The sequence below is a fragment of the Nomascus leucogenys genome, chromosome 15 (genome assembly GCF_006542625.1).
Source record: "Nomascus leucogenys isolate Asia chromosome 15, Asia_NLE_v1, whole genome shotgun sequence".
NCBI classification, from domain to species: Eukaryota; Metazoa; Chordata; class Mammalia; order Primates; family Hylobatidae; genus Nomascus; species Nomascus leucogenys.
In genome coordinates, this window is record NC_044395.1 from 104,371,108 (window position 1) to 104,398,284 (window position 27,177).

A 27,177-nucleotide genomic window follows, 5' to 3' on the forward strand; every position below is an offset into this window, starting at 1 on the left:
GTCCCATAAATGAGCCCACCCAGCTGCTGTTTCCTTTCACAGGCTATCCTGCTCTTCTGCCTTTTTACATTCCAACCATCTCTTAAGCCTCAGTTCAACTCCCTCCTCCTCCAGGAAGCCCTCCCTGAATGACCCTCCAAGGCTCCACCTCCCTCTGACTTCCAAGGCTAAATTTTTTTTGTATTTGATTATATTTGCAGTGACTTTTCTTTGCTGCTTCATTACGTAGGATTCAAACTCCTTGAGCACAAGCCCTTTGCTTCTGTTTCCCCCTCCCCCTTTTCCCCACGGCACCTGTCACAGTGCAATCCACACCATAGGTGCTCCTAAAACACCCATGTTTGTCAAGTGGGGGATTCCAGGAAACTGGAGACAGAATCCTAGTGTTTCTGAGACCAGGTTTTTTGTCTATTTTTAGAGTTTAAATGTTCTTCAAAAATTTCCCAAATTCCACTGTCTTTACATTACAACCACACCAATCTTTTCATGTCAGCCAGATGTACTTTTCCTTCCTCTCTACCTGAAATACGCCAGAATTTGAAAAATGAGGCGCTGGATCTGGTAGTGCAAGATAGAGAAAGATTTCTCTAAACCCTGACTATTCTTGTCAGCCTGAAAACTTGGGGAGGGATTAGATCTGGGTGAAAAGGAAGGTTCTGATGGCTCAGCCCAAGGCTATTAGAGCTTGGTTTTTTATAGAGGGACAGTCGCGATTTGGAAACATGAAGTCTTAGCTTTTGGAAGGTCAGCACCACTCTTGTTAGGCATCCCAGTACGCTGCCACTCCCTGGGCGGGGGTGGGGAGGGGGAAGGCAGGTGGAGAAACAGACTTGGTAGCCTTGGAGTCGGGACTGAGGACTGACTCTGCCATCCCAGGTGCTATGGCTACAGGAATGCGCACTGGAAGGTGCTATTAGCCCCTCCAGCTTGATGGGGGTGGAGATGGGGGAGAGGAGTTTATAGTTATGAGTTTGCAATTGTGACCAAGATAAATGACCATTTGGTCTAGTGGGACCCTTGGGGAAGGCCTTCATACCATCTGCTCTGAGTGGAGAGAGGGAGACTTTCTTGCTGGCCCGAGACCCCAGTCCTCCAGGGAAGTGCAGCTGTCATGTTCTCCTCTTGGCGAGTGAGTGAATGTTTGTTCCTGGCTACCCTGAACGCAACAGTGTGCAATTATTAAGTACTCACCCCCGTGCCAGACACTGCTGAGTGCTCTACACACGTTACCATCCAGTGTTCACAGCAGCCCTACAGGGTGAGGACCAGTACCTCTGTCTTCTGGATGAGGAAACTGAGCCGCAGAGAGGCTGAATCACTCACACAAAGTCACCCAGCAAACACACAGCAGGTTCTTCTGACCCAGGAAACTGCTGTGCTAACCATTCTGCTGTGTGGGATGGAGGCAGCAGCTGCTTGCCCATACATCGGGGACGAGGCTTTCCCAGAATGCCGGGAGTTTTCAAGCCATCCACTGCTCTCTGCCCCCCAGTCCAGGAGTGATGGAGAGCTATAGTCGGGAATCAGAGATTCCAGGTGGAGATGGAGGCTGACTGTTCCTCTGCTTCAGAAATAACCATTTGGTCAGAACTGAGGAGCATCAGAGGTTCAGCCAGACGAAGCACCTTCCCAGTCTCCGGATAAAGAAACAGGCCACTGAGGTGGGCAGCCTCAGTCATGTCAGATGTGGTGGCAGAGCTGGGATTCCTGGCCGTCCTCTCCAGCCCAGGGGCCACTGATCACATGATACTGCTCTGCTCATGCACCCTGCTTCTCCTCCACTCCAGTCTGAGAGGTTCACCAACCAGTCCCCGGTGCCCACGCAGGCCAGGCCTGTGGAGGATGCTCAGTCAATATTTGTGCAGAGGATAAAGGACCAAGGTGCTCGGCTGGCCAGCTCTGTCCCCATCCCTCACCCATAAAAGCAGTGGTGGCTCCAGATTGCCGCCTAGAAAGTCAGGGCCGTCTGGTAGGAAGAAGGTGGGCAGGGTGGAGGAGCGGCCTAGAAGACGGTCAGCCAGCAAACCCACTCTAAGATCCCATTAAGACACCCCCTGACCCTGCCCAAGAGGGACAACTGCAGCGGGGACAAATGATTCATCCCCACACTTGAGAAGCAGAGGGGCGGGGAAGGAGGAAGGGCTAGGGGTGTGTGTCAGGGTATTGCACACAGAGATGGTTGGCTTCAGTTCTGGGTTCTGAAGTCCCTCGGTGCCGCTGGCTGGGGAAGAGGTAAAGGACAGCTGGAGCAGGGGCCAGGCTGGGAATCCAACCGGACTTCCGCGGCGGGGGGCGCTCGGGGGCGAAAGGCTTCGGCGGCCCGGCCAGCAGCGCCCTCGGGGGTAAGGGGAAGGGAGGCTACGCGGAGAGGTGCCAGAGACAGCCGGTGCCCTTGCCCGCCGGCCGCCCGAAGCCCGGGTGGTGGGCGTGGCTGCCCCCGGCGGGCTCCGGAGCCTGGCTGCGGAGTGGGTGTCCGGGGCGCTCGCGGCTGGAGCGGCGCGGGGGGCGGGAAGGCGCGCGCCGAAGGGGTGGGGGGAGGAGAAGGGGCGGGGGAGGGAGGAGAAGGGGCGGGAGGCTCGGGGGTGGAGCCGGGACCGCAGCGCCTGCCGCTCGCTCTGCGCTGTAGCCGCCGCTGCCGCCGCTGCTCTTGGCTCGGGGACGCGGGCGGGCGCTCCGAGAGGCTCTGGTGCCTGCGGCTGCTGCTCTCCTCCGGCGCCCGGGGCTGCGGCGCTCCGGGTCCCGGCCCCTGTCCCGGCGTCTCTCGGGTCCCTGAGCCCCGGCCCGGGGTCCCGCGTCCGGCCGGAGAGAACGCACTCAGCTGCTCGAGCCGCCCCGGGCTCGCGCCCCCAGGCCATGAAGAGGGGCCCGTGAGGCGCGCGCGGAGTCGGGAGGAAGAGGAGGGAGGAGGGAGGCCGAGGAGGAGGGCGCGGGAGGCGGAGAATGCTGCCGCGGCTGCTGCCGACGCCGCCACCCGCGGGCCCTCGGCGACCCTGACTCCAGACCCGAGGATGGAGCCGGCGCTGGGCGCTGCAGCTGCTCCCGGCGCGCCCCCGACCAGGTATTGGCCGGGCCCCGCGGGCTCCGGGGCGGGCGGGAGCGGACACTCCGCCGCAGCAGCCGGGAGGGGCGCGGGCGCGGTGGGAGACGCCCCTCCGCTCGGAGACAGCAGCTACCGGCGGTGCGCGGAGGGGTGGCGGCGGCGAGGGACGGCGGCGTGTTGGGCGCAGGAAGGGGCTGCCGGGGCTGGGGGCCGGTGAGCGCCGCGATCACCTCAGCCCTCCCTGCCCCCATTCGAGGAGGGCAGCAAACTTGAGACGCGCGGTGGCCCCCGAGGCGCTTGGCTCCCCTCCGCTGCGGAGCGCACTCGGGGACTTCTCCGGGCTCACCGTCCCACGACCCGCCTGGCTCGGGTCTGCGGAGGCGCCTTGAGACTCTGAGGTCCCCGCGCCCGCACCAACTTTCCAAACCCAGCTGCACCCGGAGGCGGGGGCGCCGCTCCCTGCTTCCTGCTCCCAGCCCTGGCCCGGCCTCCGCACTCAGACCGCTGCGATGAGCTGGGCCCCTCTGGGGCCGGAGCCGCCGGAGGGTGCAGAGCCCACCACGGGAAGCCGGAACAACCCTCCGGCTCTTCTCTGGGTAGGACCCGGGGATCAGCCCCTCCCAGGCGCCAGGGACCCAGTGCTGGCTTTCGCGGTTAACAGCCCAGAGTAGCCCTAGCTGGGATGCTGGGCATTAAAAGGCCAGGCTGCCTGAGGAATGTAAGACCCGGGGGTCGTCCTGTTGTGGCACCTTGGCCTGATTTCAGGTGTGCCCCCTCCCCCACCCCGGGCCTGCCCTTTCACAGGACTGCCTTCCTCAGCTCTGGGGCCGGCTTCCTCTTGGTGGACTTAAAACTGCTCCTCGGCAGGGGACTCCCTAGGAACGGCCACTCCTAGGGTCCAGGTGCCCGAAGACGGGCTTGGGCCATTGACAGGGAGCTGGAGGCTGGGGCAGGGGAGGTGGCTGTCCAGTCAAGGACAGAAATTCAGTCCAGCATCTTCTGGAGGGGTGGGAGGAGCTGGGGGCAGGCCTGGGCGCAGGAGTCAGGCACTCTGGCTGGGAGGAAGCTGCTTTGAGCAGCACAGGGACGTCAGAGGCAAGCAGGTGGGAACCAGCGGGCCAGGTGTCTACCTCCAGAGGTTCCTCAGCCCCTTGCGGTGGGGCCTGCCGTCTCAGGCAGAGACCTTACCTGGGCAGGCAGTTCCCAGGCTCCTGTCCTCAGCAGTGGGGACACTTCCAGGCATCATGATGACCCTGTTTCTTTTTCAAAGTGCTTTTACCGTCATGACTCACACATCGCATTCACCAGGGAGGTATCAGGCTTCCAACCTATTCCGTTCCCCTCCCTACCGGGTCTTTAGGGAGCTGCTGGGGAAAGGAATGGGTGGATTTGCCCTTGGGCCTTGAACCCCTGCAGGAGGCCAGGAGCCTGGCACGGCACCTTTGATTTTCCTGTTGCCAGTCCCTCATCCTGGCGGTGAGCAGCCCTAGCCCAGGATGCCTCACAATGATGGGGTGGGGAGGGGAGGGGCACCAGGGAGAGCAAGTCTCTGCTAATCATCCCCCAAACTCTGCTGGGTCTTCAAAATCATGGCCAGGTGCCACCCCCAGCCCCCTTCACTCAATGCCCGGCTTCCCCATCTCAAAGCAGAAACGCATTTTCCCTAAAATCCAAATCTCCCTCTTTGCTGAGTAGTTGCAATGCTTTTGGCCAGAAGTTTCCTCCCCAACATCCAAAGTCAAGCTTCCCTCTGTTCCGGCCCCCGAGCCATCTCTGCGAGGCACAGGCCCCTGCTGGGACACAGACGACCAGTGAGGGGAGAAGAGGCTGGGGCCTAACAGGGAGGGGTCGCAGAGAGAAGGGAGGGGAGAGGAATGGCCGAGCGGGGCAGGAGTAGGTACGCGGGGCGAAGGTGCAGGAAAAGGACGCGTGGCAGAGTGGGAAGAGGTGACGAGAGGGCGGCATGGGCGGCTGCGGGAGGAAAGGGTGGGCAGGGGGAGGGAGGCGTACAGGGAGCTGCCGGAGGCCGGGCGCGGCTGGACGGAAGGCTGCGGAAGGGTCAGAGGGGCTCGGGGCTTGGGGCGGAAGGACGCAGGAGGGGGCTGGGCCAGCGCCCACGTCTCGCTGCCTTCCCGGGCTCTGTTGCCGGCTCAGTCAAGGAGCCTCCGGACATCCGAGGCCGACTCCCCGCGAGGCGGGCCCGGGACTCACTTCCTGACACGCCCCCACGTGGCCTTAAAGGGCCCGCAGGCCCCGCCTTGCCCTTAAAGCGACAGCCCCAGAGAGGCGGCGTTCGCCAGTCCCCAGCCCCGCCCCTGCGCTCCGCTGCCCGCTGCAGGCGGGGGACCTCTGCAGCCACAGGTTTTTCTGGGTGCTTGAGCCTCGCCCTGCTTCCTGGAAGGGTTCCATCACCCTCGCCTGCCCCCCCTCAGCTCCGTCCGCCCCGGAGCCTCCGTCCCCCGACTTGGCTAGGCTTGTCGCAGGTCCACCTCCCGGAACCCCGACCCAGGACCCGGGCGGCGCTCCATCAGCCTGGACCCCTCCACCTCCAGAGACTCGCGTTGCAGCCCCGCGTCCGTCTGCCAACCCGAGCTCACTCTTCCATAACAATGTTGTGGTCCCCTCCTTTCCCCCCATTTTCACCGCCCCCTAGGCCCTCTCCCAAGCCCGAGACCCCAGGCAGCGCTCCCCGAGGCCGGAGGCCACGCTGCCTCTCTCGGACCTCAGTCTGTCCTCCCTGTGCTCCTATCGAGGTCCTCTGGGCGGCCCGGATCCGAGATTCCAAAGGCTCAAGGCAGCATCTCTTACTCCCAGAAAATAGTTTCCCCGCCCGGTCCAGCCGCATCAGCTCCCGCGCCCCGGCCTGTGTCCCCGGGCCGCGAAGGCGACCTGGCGCTCACCTCCTCCGGTGCACTGGGCGCCCGCCCCGCCACTCCGTGCTGCACCTGCAGCGCCGCAGCCTAGGCCGCGCCCGCGGGGTCGACTTCCTGCTTTCGGCCCGGGCCCGGGCACCGTGCCAGCCTCGCCGGCCTGTTCGCGGCATGGGGCCCGGGGGTGCTGGCGGATAGGCGGCGATCCCGACGGTCGTGGGAGGAGGCCTTCTCCTCTTTCCAAGGCTACTCCTGTCCCTGGTACCCCCCGCCCGCCCGGGACCCGGCTTCAGTTACCGCAGCTGGCACGTCCCGGGACCTGTCTGTATTCCTGGCCCGCCGCGCTCCCGGCTTGCACTTCCAGAAATGCGTGCGGGGACCGCCCGGATTCTTCCAGCCGGCAGTGAGGGGAGGGTTCCCCGCCCCTTCCAGGGCCGGGGCCTGGGAAGTCTAGCCTGTGGTCTGCCACTCACCAGGCAGCCGGGGAGACCCGGAGGATCGACTTCTCTGGTTCGCGCTCTAGCACCTGCGTTGGGCAGGCCACTTTCCCCGACGGCCTGAGTTATCTTCATGGTAAAACTAAGGTGCTAAGCTTGACCTGTGGGTCCCAACCTTCTTGCCCAGAACTCTAGGTGGTATGGTCGAACATAGATGTTTGTAATATTTCAAGCACCATTTAATTAGTGCCATTTAATTAACGGGTAAGAAGATGTCATGGCTGGGATTTGTTTTAAAATACTAAGAATACTTACCAAAATATTTTTTATTTTTATTTATTTATTCTTTTTGGGACGGAGTCTCGCTCTGTCGCCCAGGCTGGAGTGCAGTGGTGCTATTTCAGCTCACTGCAACCTCCGTCTCCCGGGTTCAAGCGATTCTCCTGCCTCAGTCTCCCGAATAGCTGGAATTACAGGCGTCCACCACCACGCCCGGTTATTTTTTGTATTTTTAGTAGAGACGGGGTTTCGCCGTGTTGGCCAGGCTGTTCGCTAACTCCTGACCTCAGGTGATCCGCCGGCCTCGGCCTCCCAAAGTGCTAGGATTACAAGCGTGAGCCACTGCGCCTGACCTCAAAAAGATTTTTTTTTAAAAGGTTGATAGATTAAATAAGATAAGCCATTAATAGTTGTTGTAGCTAGGCATAGATACACAAGGATCCGTTGTAAGAGTTTCCTTACTTTTGTGTACATTTGCAAATTTCCAGAATAAAAAGGTAAAATCTATATAGTACGTTTAAACTCTCAGATCCTAACTGCACAAACCTTCACTGGAGCTGAGCGCAGCCCTGGGTGGGCTGTAGGGAAATGGGAGGGCTGCAGGCTGCAGTGAAGTAAACAGCTGCCCCAGACGGAGCCCGGCCCACCCCCTACCCTCTTCCACTAGCCCCGGGTACTAGCACTCCCCTCTTCCTCCTCAAGGAATGAGACTCTGCTTCCTCATTATGGGCTGTTCTCCACCTGGAGGATACCATCTGGTTACCTTGTCACATTTGTAACTAAAATATCCCTTTGGGGAAGGAAAGGCTTAAGAGGGACTGAGCTGGTCTCCTGAACCCCACCTGGAGAGTCTACCTCTGGGATTTTCCTTTGAAGGTGTGGGTTTTGGTTTATTAAGGGCAATGCATATCTGTTTCAGTCTCTCTTCTCTTATGCCTGAGAGTTCACCATGACAAATAATTTAGTGACAGACAAGGCAAACTTGTCTCTGAGAGGCCCTGGTGACCTGGAAGGGCCTTCTCCTTAGCACATTAGCAGGAACTTGTCTGATGACTGCTGTCACCTTGAACTGGAGGGAAGAGATATATCTTGTATATAGGCCAGACGCACTTCACTGAGAGAGATCCAGGGGCAGTCAGTGCTGCGTGTATGGGGGACAGTGTGGGCTCTCTATGGAGGCCAAAGTACACCCCTGTCTCCAATCTCTCACCTTACATCATACCCAAAATTCTGTCATTAGTGTCACTCCCTTGGATTAAGGTTGTAACAGGCCAGTACAGCAAGTTTCCTGGATTCTAATCCTTTTTATCCCTTATGAGGGAAAGGAGGGGTGGGGATGTTTCTTAGGGGGTCTGAGGCCCCCGGGAATTGTGTACCTTGCATAAACAGTCTGCTTTTGAATTTTCTTTAAGGAATGTTAATTGTTTAAACCATTCACAAAGGGTGAAATTTTAGGTCTTGCCAAGAGTGATTATCCAGGGTGTGAATTTGGTGTGAGGTGGAGCATAAGATCATCAATGTGGCAGCTGAAGGGCTGTAATAGTCCCTTTATGGGTGTAGTCTCGTTTTCTTGCCTTGGCTGGGAGCCACTAATAATGTCAGCAGGAAATTATTTCTGCCAGTCACAGTGAACACAACTAACTTTCTAGGTTCAGAGGTCAGTGGATCTATACCTATGTGGCTTGAGAACTTCTGGGAGCACACAGATGTTGACTGTCTCACTCTTTGAGTTCAACAAGGACTCATGAGCCTACCCTATGTGATAGACACTCCTAGTTGTCTCCCAAAATTCACTCCTCCATTCATCCAAAATAATTGGATTGTAGCTAGTCTCATGGTTGCCCAGCCAAAGACTACATTTCCCAGCCTTCCTTCTAAGTAGGTGAACCACGTGACTTAGTGGATGGTGAAGGGAAGTGTCTTGGTGAGTTCAGCCTGCTATAACAAAAATACCATAGATTGAGTGGCTTAAACAGTGAGCATTATTTCTCACAGTTTGGAGGCTGGGAGGTCCAAGATCAAGGCCCAGGTGGATCTAGTGTCTGGCAAGGGGCTGCTTCCTGCTTGTAGAAGGCTGCTTTCTCCTTCTGTCTTCACCTGGCACATAGATGGGGGTGGAGTGGGGGAGGATCTCATGTCTTATAAGAGCACTAATCCCACCATGAGGGTTCCACTCTCATGACCTAATTACCTTCCAAAGACCCATCCCCAAATACCATTATATTGGGGCTTAGGGGTCCATTTGAGTGTATAAATTTTGGAGGGATACCTCCAGTCTATAGCAACAGGTGAGGTATGCTACTTTCTAGGTCTTTAAAACTTTAGGAGTGTGTTCCTGCATGCTTTTTCTTCCTCTTCCCATAACCTGGAAACCAAATGCATCTATAACCCAGTCTTGACCATGAGGACAAGGACGTCTTAGAGGCCGTGGAGGAAAGTGATGGAAAAGCCAAGGTCCCTGATTCTGTGGATCAGAGACACCTGCCATGGTGGACTGCAGGAAATCAACTTATGTCCCTGCATACCTACACAGTTCTAACGGGGTCTCTGCTACAGCAACAAGGCCTTTACCCACATGCCTACTGGAATGGCATTTCCTCCTCACACACATATTTTCTAGGCAAAATTGAGAAGGCATGAAATTGGTTAGTCTAATTTCTCTGTTCCTGTCTCTCTCTTTTGCTTTCTCTCTCACAGTTTCCCATCCATCCATCCATCCATCCAACCATCCATCCAACCGTCCATCCGTCCATCCAACCGTCCATCCATCCAACCGTCCATCCATCCATCCATCCATCCATCCATCCATCCAACCGTCCATCCATCCATCCATCCATCCATCCATCCAACCATCCATCCATCCATCCATCCATCCATCCATCCATCCAACCGTCCATCCATCCGTCTGTCCATCCTGTCCTTATCCAGGACCTAGCACAATGCCTGCCACAGTAGGTGCCTCGTGCCTCGTTGTGGAATGAATGGAAGTCAGACCATGGGTGGGAATGCCTGGAAATCAGGGCCAATTTAAGAACTGTATTGACCCTAATCCCTGAAGTTTATAAGGCTTCTCATTCATCCCACATATAATTCAAAGTAAAAATTAACACTAAACTACAAAATACATGTAAGCAGAGCAAAAATCTTTTTTTTTCTCATTATTACTGGAATGCTCGTTTGAAAATAATAAGCTATTTCCAGAAAAAAAAAGTCTTCCTTTTCTAGTACTTGTGGCAGATGCTACCAATCATCTATTTCAGGAGTTGGCAACTTTTTCTGTAAAAGGCCAGAGAGTAAATGTTTTAGATTCTGTGGGCCATATAGTCTCTGTCGAAACTACTCAACCCTGCTATTGTCGTATTGTAAACAAATGGGTGCAGCTGCATTTCAATAAAACTTTATTTATAAAATGGAGGAATGGAGAGAAGTTGGTTAATGGGTACAAAAATACAATTTTAGATAGAAGGACTAAGTTCTAGTATTCGATAGTACAGTAGAAGAATTATAGTTAACAATAATTTATTGTATATTTCAAAAAAGCTAGAAGAGAAGAACTCTGACACTCCTAACACAAAAGATAAATGTTTGAGGTAGTGGGTATCCCAGTTATCCTGATTTAATCATTACACATTATATACATGTATCAAAATATCACGTGTACTCAAAAAATACAATGATGCTATATCAATATTATTTTTTAAATGTTAAACAAGTAGTGGGCCAGATTTGGTTCACTGGTTGTAGTTTGCAGACCTCTGGTTTACTCTATATTAAATTATTCTTCTTGGCCTGGCATGGTGGCTCATGCCTGTCATCCCAGCACTTTGGGAGGCTGAGGTGGGCGGATCACTTGAGGCCAGGAGTTTGAGACCAGCCTGGCCAACATGGTGAAATCCAGTCTCTATTAAAAATACAAAAATTAGCTCAGTGTGCGCCGGGCGCGGTGGCTCACACTTGTAATCCCAGCACTTTGGGAGACTGAGGAGGGCGGATCACGAGGTCAGGAGATCGAGACCACGGTGAAACCCCGTCTCTACTAAAAATACAAAAAATTAGCTGGGCATGGTGGCGGGCGCCTGTAGTCCCAGCTACTCGGAGAGGCTGAGGCAGGAGAATGGCGTGAACCTGGGAGGCGGAGCTTGCAGTGAGCTGAGATTGCACCACTGCACTCCAGCCTGGGTGACAGAGCGAGACTCCGTCTCAAAAAAAAAAAAAAAAAAAAAAAAAGATATGCAGCATCTCAGCTGGGCGCAGTGGCTCACGCCTGTAATCCCAGCACTTTGGGAGGCCAAGGCGGGTGGATCATGAGATCAGGAGTTTGAGACCAGCCTGACCAACATGGTGAAACCCGGTCTCTAAAAATTAGCTGGGCATGGTGGTGTGTGCCTGTAATCCCAGCTACTCAGGAGGCTGAGGCAGGAGAATTGCTTGAACCCGGGAGGCAGAGGTTGCGATGAACCGAGATCACACCACTGTACTCCAGCCTGGGTGACAGAGCAAGAATCCGTCTCAAAAAAAAAAAAAAAAAAAGAAATGCAGCATCTCAGGCCCCACCCTGGACCTACTGAATCAGAAGCTGCATTATTTTTTATTAAATGAATTTTTTTTTTTTAAAGAGATGAGATTTCACTCTGTCTTCCAGGCTGGAGTGCAGTGGTGCGATTGTGGCTTGCTGCAGCCTCAAACTCCTGGACTTGAGAGAGATCCTCCAGCCTCAGCCTCCCTAGTAGCTGGGACTACAGTTGGAGACACCATGCCTGGCTCTCAGAATCTGCATTGTAATAGCATCTCAGGTGATTTATTTGCACGTTGCCGTTTGCTGAGTGCTGGTTTATATAATTATTTATTTATTGCCTATGTGGGATCCATTGCCCTTTCTTGTGGCAGCAACACCTTGACTTCCATTTGGGAAATAACTCTCCTTCCCATATGGGGGACTCCTAGCTGTACCCTTACTCCTACCTCCCTCAGGCATTGACTCCAGGCCAGGCCAGTGAGTCAGTTCCAAGATCTTTGAGGCCCTATTGAGGAAGACGTGTTGGATGGAGTTTTGTTGAGGCTTCTTCCTTCCCTCCGTCCCCTGCCGTGGTTCCCTGTGGGTGAGTATTCTTCCCCACACCATCCATGGTGAGCTCAGCCACTGACTTGCTTTGGTCAGTGGAATGTCGGTAGAAGTGATGATGTGTGGGTTCCAAGCTAGGCCTTAAAGAAGTATCTTGTGTTTCCGCTTGCCCCTCTAGAGCTCCTGCCCACCATGAGAAAGGAAGGTATGCCCAGGCGACCATGGCGCCTTCATCTGGAGTCCAGGATGGAGACTGTGGGGCAAATGGAACCCAACCAGAGACTGGAGTCCAGCCTAACTCTCATATTAACAACCCCCAACCAGCCTGCAGACCCATGAGTATGGAAGGAATGGTTGTTATAAGCAACTGAGATTTTCAGAGTGCTTGTTGCACGGCATTGTTGCAGCAGACACCTGACTGGTATAAAAGACATACTTCTTTCCAGGGGGATTGCTATGCCGAATTTGGATTTTAGATGTTATCTTGTCACTAGTAAAGCAGGGCCTGCCTAAGGCCAAAACCAACCCAGAGGGGAATGGAGCTGAGATAGGATGAGAACCCTGATCATGATGACAGCCTTTGTTTTCATGGATCCAGCCTCACAGGAGTTAGTCAACTCTTTCAGTCTCAAGGAGTAGAGAGCTGAAACTTCGCTGGCTTAAACCCAAGAGGGAATTAGCGGCCCACATAGCTCAGAAGTCTGGAGGTGATGTGGGTTTCAGGTGAGGCTTGAATCAGTAGCTCCTGGACCAGTGTACTTGTCTCTCCACTCTGCCTCCCATTTTGCTGGTTTCATCTGGAGGCTGGCTCCCCTTTGTGATATCGTAAAATACATATTGAGTTGTTGTCCACATTTCCTGGCATGTAACTCCTGAAATCTATGGAATCTCCAAAGTGGTAAGTGTCTTTTTGTATGCTAATGAGTTGACTGTTGGCTGGCAGCCCCTAGATAGCTTGAGGATGGGGGCTACTCCAGAAAGATCAAGGCAGGATTAGAGGACTGGGACTTTCAGCCCCACTCCCATTCTCTCTTAGAGGGGAGAGGGGCTGGAAGTTACGTTGATCACCAATGGCTGATGGCTTAATCAATCATGCCTGTGTAATGAAGCCTCCATAAAAACCCTGAAGGGCAGGGTCTGGAGAGCTTCTGGACAGCTGGACACACGCGGCTCCTGGAGGATGGCGCTCTGCTCCCCCATACCTTGCCTTATGCATTGCCCCATCTGTGTCCTCTGTGGTCTCCTTTATAATAAGTGAGTCAACGTGTTTCCCTGAGTTCTGTGAGCTGCTCTAGCAAATTAATCCAACCAATGAGGGGATCGTGGGAACCTCAATTAAATCAGTTGGTCAGAAGCACAGCTGAAGTACCCTGGGACTTGTGATTGGCATCGGGAGAAGGGGAGCAGTCTTGGGGACTGAGTTCTTAGCCTGTGGAATCTGATGCTATCTCCAGGTGGGGAGGGACAGAAGTGAACTGAATGAGAGGACACCGAACTGGTGTCTGCTGCGTAATTGATTGCTTGCTTGCTATGTGGGAACGCCTCCCCAAACACACATCTGGTGTAAGAAGCCCACTGTGAGTGTATAGTGGGAGAAAGAGTCTGCTTATCCAGGTATTCTCAGACCCTCGTTGGAGCATGATGGCGTCCTCGTTCGGGTCTAATAGGAGAGAGAGTGTTTGTTTTGGAAGCCAGGAAGCTTCTTTCTCAGGAGCTGGCAGCAAATGTCTCAGGTCTCATGGCCTCAGGTCAGGTGCAAACCGTCCCTGCACCAATCTCAGAGGCTGGAGACAGAATGTGCTGATGGGCCAAGGCTGGCTGGCTGGGGAGCAGGTTAGCTTCACTGAACAGCACAGAGCCTCAAGAGAAAGAGGGCTTGGCCTGAGGAGAGGTGTCGGGGATGCTGGCTGGGAAGACGCAGGACTTCCCTGTTGCTGCCGAAACACAGCACCACAAACGTGGGGGCTTAAAACAACATACATTTATTCTCTCACTTTTTTTTTTTTTAGATGAAGTCTTGCTCTGTTGCCCAGACTGGAGTGCAGTAGATTGGTCTCAGCTCACTGCAACCTCCGCCTCCCGGGTTCAAGCGATTCTCCTGCCTCAGCCTCCTGAGTAGCTGGGATTACAGCTCCCACCACCACGCCCAGCTAATTTTTGTATTTTCAGTAGAGACAGGGTTTCACCGTGTTGGCCAGGCTGGTCTCGAACTCCTGACCTCAAGTGATCTTCCTGCTTCAGCCTCCCAAAATGCTGGGGTTACAGGCATGAGCCACTGTGCCCAGCCTATTCTCTCACATTTTTTGAGGCTAGAATTTGGACAAGGTGGGGCAAGGTTGGTTCGTTCTTGAGCCTCTGGGGGAGAATCGGCTCCATGCCTCGCCCAGCTTACAGTGGTTGCCAGAAGCACTTGGTATTCCTTGGCTTGTAGCCACATCACTCCAATCTGTCCTTCTGTTGTCACATGTGTATGACACATGCCAACACGAACAACTAATTTCTTTTTTTTTGTATTTTTTGTAGAGATGGGGTTTTGCCATGTTGCCCAGGCTGGTCTTGAACTCCTAGGCTCAAGTGATTGCCTGCCTTGGACTCCCAGAGTACTGGGATTACAGGCGTGAGCCACCGTGCCCGACCAAGCCACCGTGGCCAGCCCACATGGCCTTCTTACAAAAACACCTGTCGTTGGATTTAGCGGCCACCCTAATCCAATATGACTCCGTCTTAATTTAACTAATGACATCTGCAAAGAACCGGTTTCCAAACCAGGTCACATGCTGAAATTCCAGATGAACATTTTGGGGGAACGTGATTCAACCCGGTACTGAAGATAACTAGCTCACCAGATTAAATTAAGATGATAAAATCCATTCTGTTCAAAATGTTTCTTATTCTGGAATAATTTCAGACTTACTAAAAAATTGCAGAAATGGTACGGAGTTCCTTTAATATCCTTCACTTAGCTTTCCCTAATGTTACCGTCTTGCGTAGCCATAATACAATGATCATAACCAAGAAATTGACATTGACCCACTACTACTAACTAACCTACAGACTTCCGTTCAGATTTCGCCGGTTTTTCTATGAATAGCTTTTTTTTGGCTCCAGGATGCAGCCCAGGATTCACACTGCATTTAGTTGACAGGCCTCCTTAGTCTCCCACAGGCTGGGACAGCTCCTCAGCCCTTCTCTGTCTCTCATGACCTTGACACTTTGGAAGAGTATTTGCCACTTATTTCGTAGGATAGTCCTCTGTTTGGGTTGTCTGTTGCTTTTTCATGATTAGACTGAGATTACGCATTTTAGTTACAAGCAGCCGCAGAAGTAATGTGTCTTTCTCAGGGGCTGCATGGTGTCCATATGTCTGGTGATGTTACTGGTGATGTTAACCTGGATTACTTGGTTAAGGTGGCGACTTCTGGGTTTCTCCACTGTCAACGGACTCAACTGACTATTCTCTTTGCAATTAATTAACAAGCATCTGGAGATAGTTTGGGTGGAGATACTTTGAGGCTGTCCAGTTTATTAGCTGGAATTCTTCTGCCCTGAAAAAGTTACCCTTTCTTCCCCATCCATGCTGTTTGCATAACTTTTCTTCCACTTAATACTAACTCTCGATCCTAGATTTGCCGAGTTGTCCACTGTCTGACTATATCCTGATTATTACTTAATCGTTTCTCAGTGGCTAGGTAATATTTATCAATTTCCCCTCAATTACAAACAGTGTTGCAATGAATGTACTTGTATTTATTGCTCCTTGCTTTTGAGAGTCATTTTGAAGGCTACAGTCCCCCAAATAGAAAGTCTGAGGCAAGAGGTATGAGCATTTTTAGTTTTTCATCGTTATTGCCAAATTGCGCCTCTATGAGACTGCACTCGGTAACACTACCACCCTCGGTGTATGGACCTCATTTGTCCATCCTCCATTCATTCATATGGCTTGCCTTTGGTCAGGCTGTGCAAGGGCAGACTCAGGGGAAGCAAAGCCCCCCGCAACTCTCCAGCCGCTTTACAAGCTCAGCCCCTCCTTCTCACTTATTTTATTCCCTGCCTCATCATCTTCTTCTTTTTTTTTTTTTTTTTTTTTTTGAGATGGAGTCTTACTCTGTTGCCCAGGCCGGAGTGCAGTGGCGCGATCTCAGCTCACTACAACCTCCACCTCCTCGGTTCAAGCTATTCTCCTGCCTCAGCCTCCTGAGTAGCTGGGACTACAGGTATGCTTCACCATGCCAGGCTAATTTTTGCATTTTTTAGTAGGGATGGGTTTTTGCCATGTTAGCCAGGCTGGTCTCAAACTCCTGACCTCAAGTGATCCACCTGCCTCGGCCTCCCAAAGTGCTGGGATTGCAGGCATCAGCCACTGTGCCTGGCCCCTGCCTCATCTTCTTTAGCACAAGTAAATTCCACATGTACAATACGTTAGAACAGTGTATTTTTTCAAGACATAATTCACATAGAATTCACTCTTTTACAGTGTCCTATTCAGTGGATTTTAGAATATTTACATTGTTGTGTAACTATCACCATTATTTACTGTCAGAACATTTTGATTGCCCCCAAAAGAACCCCCATGCCCATTAGTAATCACTGCCCGTTATCCACTGCCTCTAGCCCAGGCAACCAGTGATCTGTTTGCTGCCTCTATGGATTTGCCTACTCTGGACATTTCACATAAATGGGATCATGTGATATGTGGCCTTTGGTGACTGGATTCTTTGGTTTAGCATAATGTTTTCAAGGTTCATCCATGTTGTAGTGTGTATCAGCACTTCCTTCCTTTTAATGGCTGAATAATATCACATTGTATGTGTCTCTTAGTTTGTTCCTGCATTACTATAAATAAATAAACATGTGAGGCTGGGCAATTTATAAAGAAAAGAGGTTTGTTTGGCTCACGGTTCTGCAGGCTGTACAAGCATGGCACCATCATCTGCTCAGCATCTGGGGAGGCCTCAGGGAGCTTTCAATCATGACCAAAGGCAAGGGGGGAGCAGCTGTATCTCATGGCCAGAGCTGGATGGAGAGAGAAGCGGGAGGTGCCATGCTCTTTAAACAACCAGGTCTCACGTGAACCACCAAAGAGAAAACTCACTTATTACCATGGGAATGGCACTGGGCCATTTATGAGGGACTCGCCCCCATGATTCAAACACCTCCCACAAGATTTCACCTCCAACATTATATATATATATTTTTAGATGAAGTCTCGCTCTTGTCACCCAGGCTGGAGTGCAGTTGTGTGATCTTGGATCACTGCAACCTCTGCCTCCCAGTTACAAGTGATTCTCCTGCCTTAGCCTCCTCAGTAGCTGGGACTACAGGCACCTGCCACCATGCCTGGCTAATTTTTGTATTTTTAGTAGAGGTCGGGTTTCACCATGTTGGCTAGGCTGATCTTGAACTCCTGACCTCAGGTGATCCACCAGCCTTGGCCTCCCAAAGTGCTGGGATTACAGGCATGAGCCACCATGCCCAGCCCACCTCTAACATTGGCGGTCACATTTCAACATGAGATTCGGAGGGGACAGACCTCCAAACCATATCATATGCTAGATCACATTTTGTTTATCCATACATCAGTTGGTGGACATTTGAGTTGTTTACGTCTTTTGGCTATTACGAGTAAGACTGCTGTGAACCTTGGTGTATGAGCTTCTGTATGAAGGTATTTTTTAATGTATCATGAGTAGGTACCTAGGAGTGGGGTCCCTGGGTCATATGGTAACTTTATGTTTCACTTTTGGAAGAACTGACAAAATGGCTGTACCATTTTACGTTCCCACCAGCGATGTATAAGGATTTTGACAAAATCCTTATACAAATCCTCTCGAACACTTGTTATTGTTTGTCTTTTTCGTTACAGACAGTCCCCGACTTATAGTGATTTGACTTAATGACTTTGCGATGGTGCAAAAGCAATAGCTATGCAGTAGAAACATACTTCCAGAACCCGTGCAATCATTTCATTTTTCACTTTCAAAATACTAGTCAATAAATTACATGGGCTATTCAATGTTTTATTAGAAAATAGGCTTTGCATGAGATGATTTCGCCCAACTGTAGGTTAATGTAAGTGTTCCAAGCACATTTTAGGTAGACTAGGCCAAGCTATGATGTTTGGTGGGTTAGGTGTATTAAATGCATTTTTGACTTATTAAATTATTTTAAAAGGTATTAAGTGCATTTTCCACTTATGATGGGTTTATTGGGATGTAACTCTATTGTAAGTTAAGGAGCAGCTTTTCTTTTCTTTTCTTAAGAGCCAGGGTCCAGCTCTATTGCCCAGGCTGGAGTGCACTGGTGTAGTCATAGCTTGCTGTAATCTCAAACTCCTGAGCTCAAGTGATCCTCCCGCCTCAGCCTCCTGAGTAGCTGGGACTACAGGCGTGCACCACTATGCCTGGCTAATTTTTAATTTTTTTTTTTTTTTTTATAGAAATGAGATCTCGATACATTGCCCAGGGTGGTCTCAAACTCCTGGCCTCAAGTGATCCTCCTGCCTCGGCCTTCCAAAGTGTTGGTATTACAGGCATGAGCCACCTTGCTCAGCGGAGCTGAGGAGCATCTGTATAGCCAGACTAGTGGGTGTGAAGTGATATCTCATAGTGGTTTTGATTTGCATTTCCCTAGTAACTAATGATGTTGAACATCTCTTCCTGTGCTTGCTGGCCATTTGAATATCTTCTCTGGAGAAATATCTATTTGAGTCTTTTGCCCATTTTTAAATTTGAGGTTTTTTTAAATTTATTTTTGAGATGGAGTCTCGCTCTGTCGCCCAGCCTGGAGTGCAGTGGCACGATCTTGGCTCACTGCAACCTCTGCCTCCTGGGTTCAAGCAATTCTCCTGCCTCAGCCTCCTGAGTAGCTGGGATTTCAGGCACACACCACCACACCCAGCTAATTTTTGTATTTTTAGTAGAGATGGGGTTTCACTATATTGGTCAGGCTGGTCTCGGACTCCTGACCTCAGGTGATCCACCCTCCTCGGCCTCCCAAAATGTTGGGATTACAGGCATGAGCCACCGCACCCGGCCTAAAATTGAGTTTTAAAATTGTAGAATTGAAAGAGTTCTTTATATATTCTAAATACTAGGCCTTGGTAAGATATATGACTTGCAAATATTTTCTCCCATTTTGTGGATTGCTCTTTCACTTTTGTGATGTTTGCCTTGAAAATACTCGCCAGTGGCACTTGTGGCTGCAGGTTTACCCCGAGATAACTTTGCCATGAATGATCTTGCTATTATTTATTTATTTATTTACTTTTTAGACGGAGTCTTGCTCTGTCGCCTAGGCTGGAGTGCAGTGTCGCGATCTTGGCTCACTGCAAGCTCCGCCTCCCGGGTTCACGCCATTCTCCCGTGTCAGCCTCCCGAGTAGCTGGGACTACAGGTGCCCGCCACCACGCCCAGCTAACTTTTTTGTATTTTTAGTAGAGACGGGGTTTCACCATGTTAGCCAGGATGGTCTTGATCTCCTGACCTTGTGATCCGCCCGCCTCAGCCTCCCAAAGTGCTGGGATTACAGGCGCGAGCCACCATGCCCGGCCACAATCTTGCTTTTATTATTATTTTTGCATCGCTCTAGTATAATTGACATTGGAAACAAAAGACATCATTCTATTTATAGCAGGCTGGTTTTAGCAGTGGTATTTCCATTTATAAATTATAGTCATTCTCAATCGCTGAAAATGTCAAATCCTAGAAAACGTAGCTTTCTTACATGTGATATTAACATCATTCTCGGACAGTTGTTGACTGAAGATTCATTTGATGAATCCGATTTTCCTGATATAGACTATTCTGATGATTCAGATGATTCTGATGTTAGTTCTGTTTAGAAATAACTCCAAGAATGGTTTTTACACTTCATTTTCACACTGAAAATCAGTCAGGTTTGCTTCAGCCTCAAAGAGCATGTTTATGTAAATTTAAGTGAGCATTGGCAGTGAGCTGAGCTTTTGTTCTAAACAGGAAAATGGTTAATAATGTTCTTTGATGCACAGAAGTTTTTAATTTTGGTGAAGTCCAATTGATTATTTTTTCTTTTGTTGCTTTTGCTTGGGTGTAATTTCTAAGAAATCATTGCCTGATCCGAGGTCAGGAAGATTTACACCTATGTTTAGAGCGGTGTACTTTTTTTTTTTTTTTTTTTGAGACAGGGTCTCACTCTATCACCCAGGCTGGAGTGCAGTGGCGCAATCTTGGCTCACTGCAACCTCTGCCTCCTGAGTTCAAGTGATTCTCATGCCTCAACCTCCTGAGTAGCTGGGACCACAGTCGAGCGTCACCATGCCTGGCTAATTTTTTTTCTTTTTCTTTTTCTTTTTTGAGATGGAGTTTCACTCTTGTTGCCCAGGCTGGAGTGCAATGGCATGATCTCGGCTCACCGCAACCTCTACCTCCTGAGTTCAAACGATTGTCCTGCCTCAGCCTCCTGAGTAGCTGGGATTACAGGCATGTGCCACCATGCCTGGCTAATTTTGTATTTTTAGTAGAGATGTTGGTCAGGCTGGTCTCGAACTCCTGACCTCAGGTGATCTTCCCACCTCAGCCTCCCAAAGTGCTGGGATTACAGGCGTGAGCCACCATGCCCGGCCTAATTTTTGTATTTTTAATAGAGATAGGGTTTCACCATGTTGGCCAGGCTGGTCTTGAACTCCTGACCTCAAGCGATCCACTCACCTCAGTCTCCCAAAGTGCTGGGATTACAGGCATGAGCCACCGTGCCTGGCCAGCAGTGTATTTTTAAATACAAGTTTTTGACCACTACTCACAGGAAGAAAACATGTGTTGTTACCTAGCATTCCCATACATGTATAAGTTTCATGAAATAATATATGCTCTTCCTGTTTTCTATTCCGTTCTATCTCACTGGAAACAATGCCAGTCAAATCCCACTAAATTGAGCTTGTGACCCATTCACTGGCTGGGAATTGTAGTTTGAAAAATCACTGCTTAAGAGTTTACGAAGTACTCTTGTGTACCTGCCCTCACTTTCTCCTCAAGGCAGGCTTGTGAGGCAGATGATGCTGTGTCTGTTATTTTTTATTTATTTATTAATTATTATTATTTTTTTTGAGACGGAGTCTCACTGTGTCGCCCAGGCTGGAGGGCAGTGGTGCAACCTCGGCTCACTACAAGCTCTGCCTCCTGGGCTCATGCCATTCTCCTGCCTCAGCCTCCCGAGTAGCTGGGACTACAGGCGCCCGCCAACACGCCCGGCTAATTTTTTGTATTTTTAGTAGAGACGGGGTTTCACTGTGTTAGCTAGGATGGTCTCCATCTCCTGACTTCGTGATCCACCCACCTCGGCCTCCCAAAGTGCTGGGATTACAGGTGTGAGCCACTGCGCCCGGCAGATGCTGTGTCTGTTTAACAGGTGGGAAAACAGGCTCAGAGTGACTTCCGGTGGTGACATGGCAGAGCTGGCCTTCTGACCTATGCCAATGCATTTTTCATCTTTGTCATCAGCTTCCCTGCAATGATTTCCACACATTAGCATGTTTAAGAATGTCCTGGGATGGCTTGTTAAAAATGCACATTTCCAACCTTCACTTGCAAGGATTCTGACTCTAGGTCTGAAGTGCGGTGCAGGAAATCACATTTAAAATTTTTTTTTTTTAGATTTTAGACAGCATTTTGCTCTGTTGCCCAGGCTGGAGTGCAGTGGCTCGATCTCGGCTTGCTGCAACCTCCACCTCCTGGGCTCAAGCCATCCTTCCACCTCAGCCTCCTAAGTAGCTGGGACTACAGGCACATGCCACCATGCCAGCTAATTTTTGTAGAGACACCATGCCAGCTAATTTTCACCATGTTGCCCAGGCTGGTCTTGAACTCCTGAGCTCAAGTGATCTACTCGCCCCAGCCTCCTAAAGTGCTGAGATTACAGGTGTGAGCCATTGTGTCTGGCCTAGGAAACTGCATTTTTTAACAAGCACTTCCTTGAAAGCAGTGAGAGGAGCTGTGAGTTTGTGGCAGGAGCACTGAACCAGGAGTCAGGAGACCTGGATCTCCACCTGCTGGCTCTGGGAGAGGCTTCCATGGATGTTCCCTGAGACTGAGCACATAGGACGCCAGCCTGGGGAGATGGCAGGAGACAAAGATGCAGCCAGTCCTGCAGCTCTGCGGCTTTCACGCCAGTGAGCACATTTGGGAGGTGATGGGATTGCATTTTTTGAGGTTGCTGGTTGTGCCAGTGGGCTGAAGCCAAAAAGCAGTGATATTCTGCTTGCCTGAATAGAGTTTATCCTTTTATTAAAGCATTGAGCCAACATATACAAATCGGGAGATTTCAAGTCATAATATGATTTCTGGCATCTCTTGAAGAGTCAGAAGATCTGGTGACTCTGGGACCGTGTTGCTGCATGACCAGGAGAGGCTAGAGTTGGTCTGGGCCTGCCCCTGTTCAGTTCACCACAGTCCTTACCATTCCCTATTGTCTTCCCTGCTACCCACTCATTTACAGGCTGCTTTACCCTGTGGGCATGTGAGAGTGGGTCCCTGGACTCCGTGGTGTCCAGAGGCCTCCGTGCTCTGGCTCTGAGACTGTAGGTTTCCCCCAGCTGCACTTGACCCTCGTTTGCACACTCCTGAGTCCTCCCTCCGTCCTCTTCCCTCGCTTTCTCTGTTCCCTTCCCCTGGACTGTGGGCTTTTCTCTGAGACATAACTGTGGTGGTGTGAAAGACCACAGGCTCTGGGTTCCATTGCCCACCCACCATTCCCCACGGAGTGGCCTTGGGCAAGTTAGGCAAACTCTCTGTTAAGTAACCTCAGCTTTCACCTCTGTAAAACAGGGGGAGCATTTCTCATCCACTCCTGATATTTCCATCCTTGTAGAGGGGGCATCTGTTAACAAGGTTGGCCTGGGCCCAGCCCAATCTTCCCCAGGGAGGAGGGGGTGACTGGCCTAACTGGTGCGCCTGGGACCAAGTCGCTGCCTGTGCGGCACAGCCCCTTCCTTCTCTTCTCTTTGGGGCTCTGCCCACCTGCGGAGACGAGCCTCCTCTCCACGCTTTCTCTGCTTCAAGTTTTACAGGGGCCAGCTCTGTCTCTGTGAGGGGAGGCTGGATTCTGGGGGCAAAGTCCAGCAGTCTGGGAGTGAGTGGGTTTGTCTAATTCTGGGGTTCAGTGTTAGGAAACCGCAGACCTAAGATGTATTCTCCGAAATCACCTTCACCAATAGTCAAGTCTGAAATTCATCTCACTTGGTTCTGAACAGGGGCTGGGAAGACGGGTACTGGGTCCACTCAGACACCCTCAAATAGTAGTTTCTTTGGCGGCTGTTGTGAGGGGCCATGCCTGGCAGATAGTTGCTCAATAAACAGCAATTGTTATTGTTAAAACTTTTGCTCTTCCTACTTAGTTACACATTCAGGAAAAGGAAAGGGGGACCAGCACAGGGAGGGGTGGAGTAGGGTGGGGACAAGAGGAGGTGGGTGTGTGTGGGGGCTGGGCTCAAAGGAATGTGAAGAAATAGATAAGGAGGTGGGTAAAGTAGCCTGGATAATACTTCTCTTAAAAGCTGCCTTCCAGGGCCTTAGAAGTATATGCAAATCACATGCAAATCTCACACATATTTATCAGCAGCCCTCCTTGGGAAGTCGGCCTGGATGTGGCCCTGGGGGAAAATTTGGGTGGAAGTCACTGAATTCCTGAGAGTTTGCAGTGAGAACCAGGGAGAACAGTTGCCTGGGAATGGGTGTGGGGGAGGGTGGGAGGAAACAGTGGTGAGGGCAGACGTGGTGGGGGTAGGTGGGGTGGGGCTGGGATCTGGGGTGCGCATGGGGGCGGAGGCCAGTCAGGATGGACACAGGAGCCTCTGGAGCAGGGAGACTGTGTGAAGGTGCAGGCGGCCGCCAGCAGCAAGGGGCACCCAGCAGCTCTGCATCCCTGGACCCTCTCCCTCTCCCAGCCAGGCCCGCTCGTTAGCCAGTCCGGAAGCTTGGAAAGACAGCGTGGGATCCTGAAGAAGCCCTGGCCCTGCGGTCAGACAGACCTTGGTCATCCTCCAGCTGGGTGACCGTGAGCCAGTCACCAAGCCTCAGTTTCCTCTTCTGTAATACAGGTTAGTAACAGTCTCCCCCTCACAGAGCTCCTGTGAAGATGAGGGGAGCGAGGTATGGCCAGGGCCGGGGAGAGAAAGTGTTGGGTGAGTGTGAGTCTGGGGGCTTCCGACTCGTTCCAGCCGCTCCTGCTCTTCACAGCCCAGCTGGGAAATCTGTGCTTTACACGCTCTGTTTCACTTAATCCCAATGAGCTCTGGCTGTGTAGCCACTATTATTACTCCCAGTTTACAGATCAGGATACTGGAGTCCCGTGAGGTAGAAGAGCCAGGACAGAGCCAGCTTCACACTCAGATCTGGGCTGTTTCTCCTGATGCTCTACAGCCTCGTCCCAAATGTTAGAGCTGGTGGGTCTCAGAGATGGGTAACTCTTCATTTAATACATGAAATAAAGCCCAGAGAGGTTGAGGGACTTGCCTAAGGTCACACAGCTAGTTAGAGGCAGAGCTGGAGCTTGACCAAGGGTCCTGACTGGCGGTCTTGCTCTCTTTCCTGCGTGGCATACGAGACCTCCCCTCCCAGGCAGCCCAGCCTGACCACTGCGGGGGCTCTGCTTCCCCTTCTCTGTCTTGTGGCACTGACTGCCCGGGGTGGCGGCTGGGTGCCTCTGCGACTCCTTGGAGGTCCTCTCCTCTCAGCTGAGAGTCTGGGGGAGTGCTGCCTGCTAAGGGCTTTGGGGGACTTCCTGTCTTCTGCCCACCTCCTCCCCCAACGCTCCCTCCGCCTCTGCTCATCAGCTGTCCCTTCCCCTTTCCCACTCCAAGGCTGTCAGTGTTTGGGGGAGATTATGCCGTGTTGACATTGGAATATGAATTAGGTGAGAGCGGCAGCCAAATATTGGAATTAGGGAAGGCAGGAGCCCAGGCGGGGATCCAAGAGTGGCTGGAACATCTGTGTCTTGGCTGTTCCAGATGCCTGACCCTGCGCCCACCTGAAAACGACGGGTCCCAGAGCCACAGACAAGCTCTGATGCCGCCAAGGCTTGGTCTTTGACTTGCCAGCTGAGACCACAGCTAAGAGTCCCACAGAACTTGGCCCCATCAGCTCGCTCTATTTCGAAGCCCAGGGAAAGGCAGATGCTTCTGTTGTGAGTTGATAGACGGAGGCAAGACGCTGCCCCAGGATGTGTCCTTCATTTGATTGTCTGAAATCCCATCTTCAGTGCTCCGTTTCTACTGCTCAGGTCAGCGTTTGCAAAACTGTGTTCCACAAAACAAGTTCTGCAGCCTGTTAAGAAGTTGTGTGTAAAAGGGGGTTCCACGGCCATGCACTTGGGGGAGATGTTAAACAGAGCTAAGCAGGACTTCCCAGGCAGGGCCTTGAGTAATTTAATAGGCACAGCGATTCATCAGAAGGGGGAGGGATAGAGTCTGGAGTATTTCCTAAGCTTGTTTGACATGTAACCCTGTTCTCACGGAGTATCTTTTTGGACCAGTGCGAACGGATCTAACTATTCTAGCAGCTGCTGGTACCTCTGTCCAGGGGCTGGCGTGAGTTAGACACTTAACACATATGGATTGAGTCTGAATCTCTCAGAACCTGCTTCCTGCATCTGTAAAATGGAATAGCGGCACCTGCCCTGAGTGTTTTTGTTTTAGTTTTTGAAAGTCAAATGAGAGGCCTGTGTGTGGGAGTAGTTGCAAGCTGAATAGTTGCACATATTTCGGGAATGATTACGATCAGCTCTGTCTCTTCTTTTAACTAATCTGATAAATGTAGACACGCTGACAGTTTTGTGATAATACTCCCCCCTGGGGCTTTTCCATTTTCCTCTCCAGGAAGAGGGCCCTGTTTAGCCTAGCATTCCTCAGTGTGAGTTCATGCCTTCATGGGCCTTATCGCATGGGATTGCTAGTGACAAGCTCAAGGCCAGCTTGCTGAGTGGCAGGACAGAAAGGCAGTAGATTCCAGGGCTCTTGACTCCTGAGTCCAGCGCTGTGCTTGTCCCAGTGCTGCCATGGTGCCAGGTGTGGGACAGGACACCAGGGAGGCACGCACATGACAGAGGCACTTCCTGGACCAGCTCATGGTGGCACCGTGCCCACCACCAGACACCCCTCCCCGGGTCTGAGCACTGCCCCAGGCTCCCTGCAGGCCAGCCATGCTCCAGTCTGGGACCAAGAGTGCTCTCTTTAAGGAGGCTGGGATCTCAGAGTGGGACTCTCGGCATCCAGATACCAAAGGGGGTCGTCCTCTTCCTCCCTCTTTTCTTCCTGCAGGGGCTTCTTGGGCCACAGCCTCACCTTTGCCCATCCCCCTCAGTTGGGAATTGTCTGAATTAAGAGTTAAAAAAGGTCAGATCTTGGAAGGATTGAGCCTCCTCCCCCAGGAGGCCCAGAGAAAACTCCAAGTCATAAACCTATTAGCCTGGAAACCCTCACTTCCCCTATCTGTGCCTCGGTTTCCCCATCTGTAAGCTGAGGAACCTCATCTAGCTCTAGAAAGTAAGTCTATGGATTGAGAAACATCATAAACTCCTGCCATTTACATATGAAATACTTCTTGTAATTCCCTCTCCCCGCCTCCGCCCGTCCACCCTCCCGTGGGGTCCTCCTCGTGTCACCCCTGTGTGATTACAGTAGCTTCCTAAGGTGTCTCCCGGACTCTAGTACTTCTCCTTCACGTCTGCCTGGAGAAATCTTTGTAGGTTCTGCTCTCCTCATGTCCTTTCCCTACTTTCATACTTGGGATGGCTTCCTGCTGCTCCTGGGTAAGGTCTGTGTCACGTCTCTGCACCTCTGCCACAGAGACCACTTGGGATTTTCTAGAGTACCGGAAGTTTTACTCTTCCTAGCCTTTGCTTTTGCCATTTCTTCAGCTAAAATGCCTTTCCTCCTTCTCCTGATGATGACATTTTCTGCAACCTGCAAGACCTAACTTCTTCCCACCCATCTTGCTTCTCCTCTTCTCCCTTGATGCTCCTATTGCAAGTGCCTTTGTGCTTGTTTTTTGTTTTTTGGTTTTTTGAGACACAGTCGTGCTCTGTCATCTAGGCTGGAGTACAGTGGCACAATCAAGGCTCACTGCAACCTCCATCTCCTGAGTGTGAGAGATTCTCCTGCCTCAGACTCCCGAGTAGCTGGGATTACAGGCACCGGCCACCATGCCCAGCTAATTTTTGTATTTTTAGTAGAGATGGGTTTTCGCCATGTTGGCCAGGCTGGTCTCGAACTCCTGACCTCAAGTGATTCACCTGCCTCAGCCTTCCAAAGTGCCAGGATTACAGGTATGAGCCACCGCGCCTGGCGCCTGGCCTGTGCTGTTTTGTTTGTTTGTTTGTTTGTTTGTTTGCATTGTGTCATAACCCATTAACGTACTTGATTTTCATCACTATAAATCCCATTGTATGACCAATCATCCCAAACATTTAGCATTTTCCTTAAGTTATAAAAGTAAACCAGGCGCGGTAGCTCACTCCTGTAAT

The 27,177-nt window shown here is 51.4% G+C and overlaps 1 protein-coding gene across 1 annotated transcript; it reads left to right on the forward strand.

Annotated features, from left to right (window-relative positions):
- The first annotated feature begins 1,542 nt into the window (after positions 1 to 1,542).
- On the forward strand, positions 1,543 to 27,170 carry LOC115838560 (protein argonaute 2-like). The gene is made up of 5 exons (XM_030828721.1): positions 1,543 to 1,583; positions 2,414 to 3,058; positions 23,603 to 23,755; positions 24,665 to 24,878; positions 27,147 to 27,170. Exons 1-3 carry the CDS (start codon positions 1,543 to 1,545, stop codon positions 23,655 to 23,657), a joined length of 741 nt encoding a protein of 246 aa, XP_030684581.1. The 3' UTR covers positions 23,658 to 23,755; positions 24,665 to 24,878; positions 27,147 to 27,170.
- Positions 27,171 to 27,177: the final 7 nt, after the last annotated feature.

What these genes read in the sequence shown, in the direction of transcription:
- LOC115838560 (XM_030828721.1), top strand. Translation starts at nt 1,543, where the DNA reads ATGGAGGCTGACTGTTCCTCTGCTTCAGAAATAACCATTTG. An exon ending in GCTTCAGAAATAACCATTTG is followed by an intron (nt 1,584 to 2,413) that starts GTCAGAACTGAG and finishes GGCCGCCCGAAG; the next exon opens with CCCGGGTGGTGGGCGTGGCT. An exon ending in CCCGGCGCGCCCCCGACCAG is followed by an intron (nt 3,059 to 23,602) that starts GTATTGGCCGGG and finishes TCCCTCTCCCAG; the next exon opens with CCAGGCCCGCTCGTTAGCCA.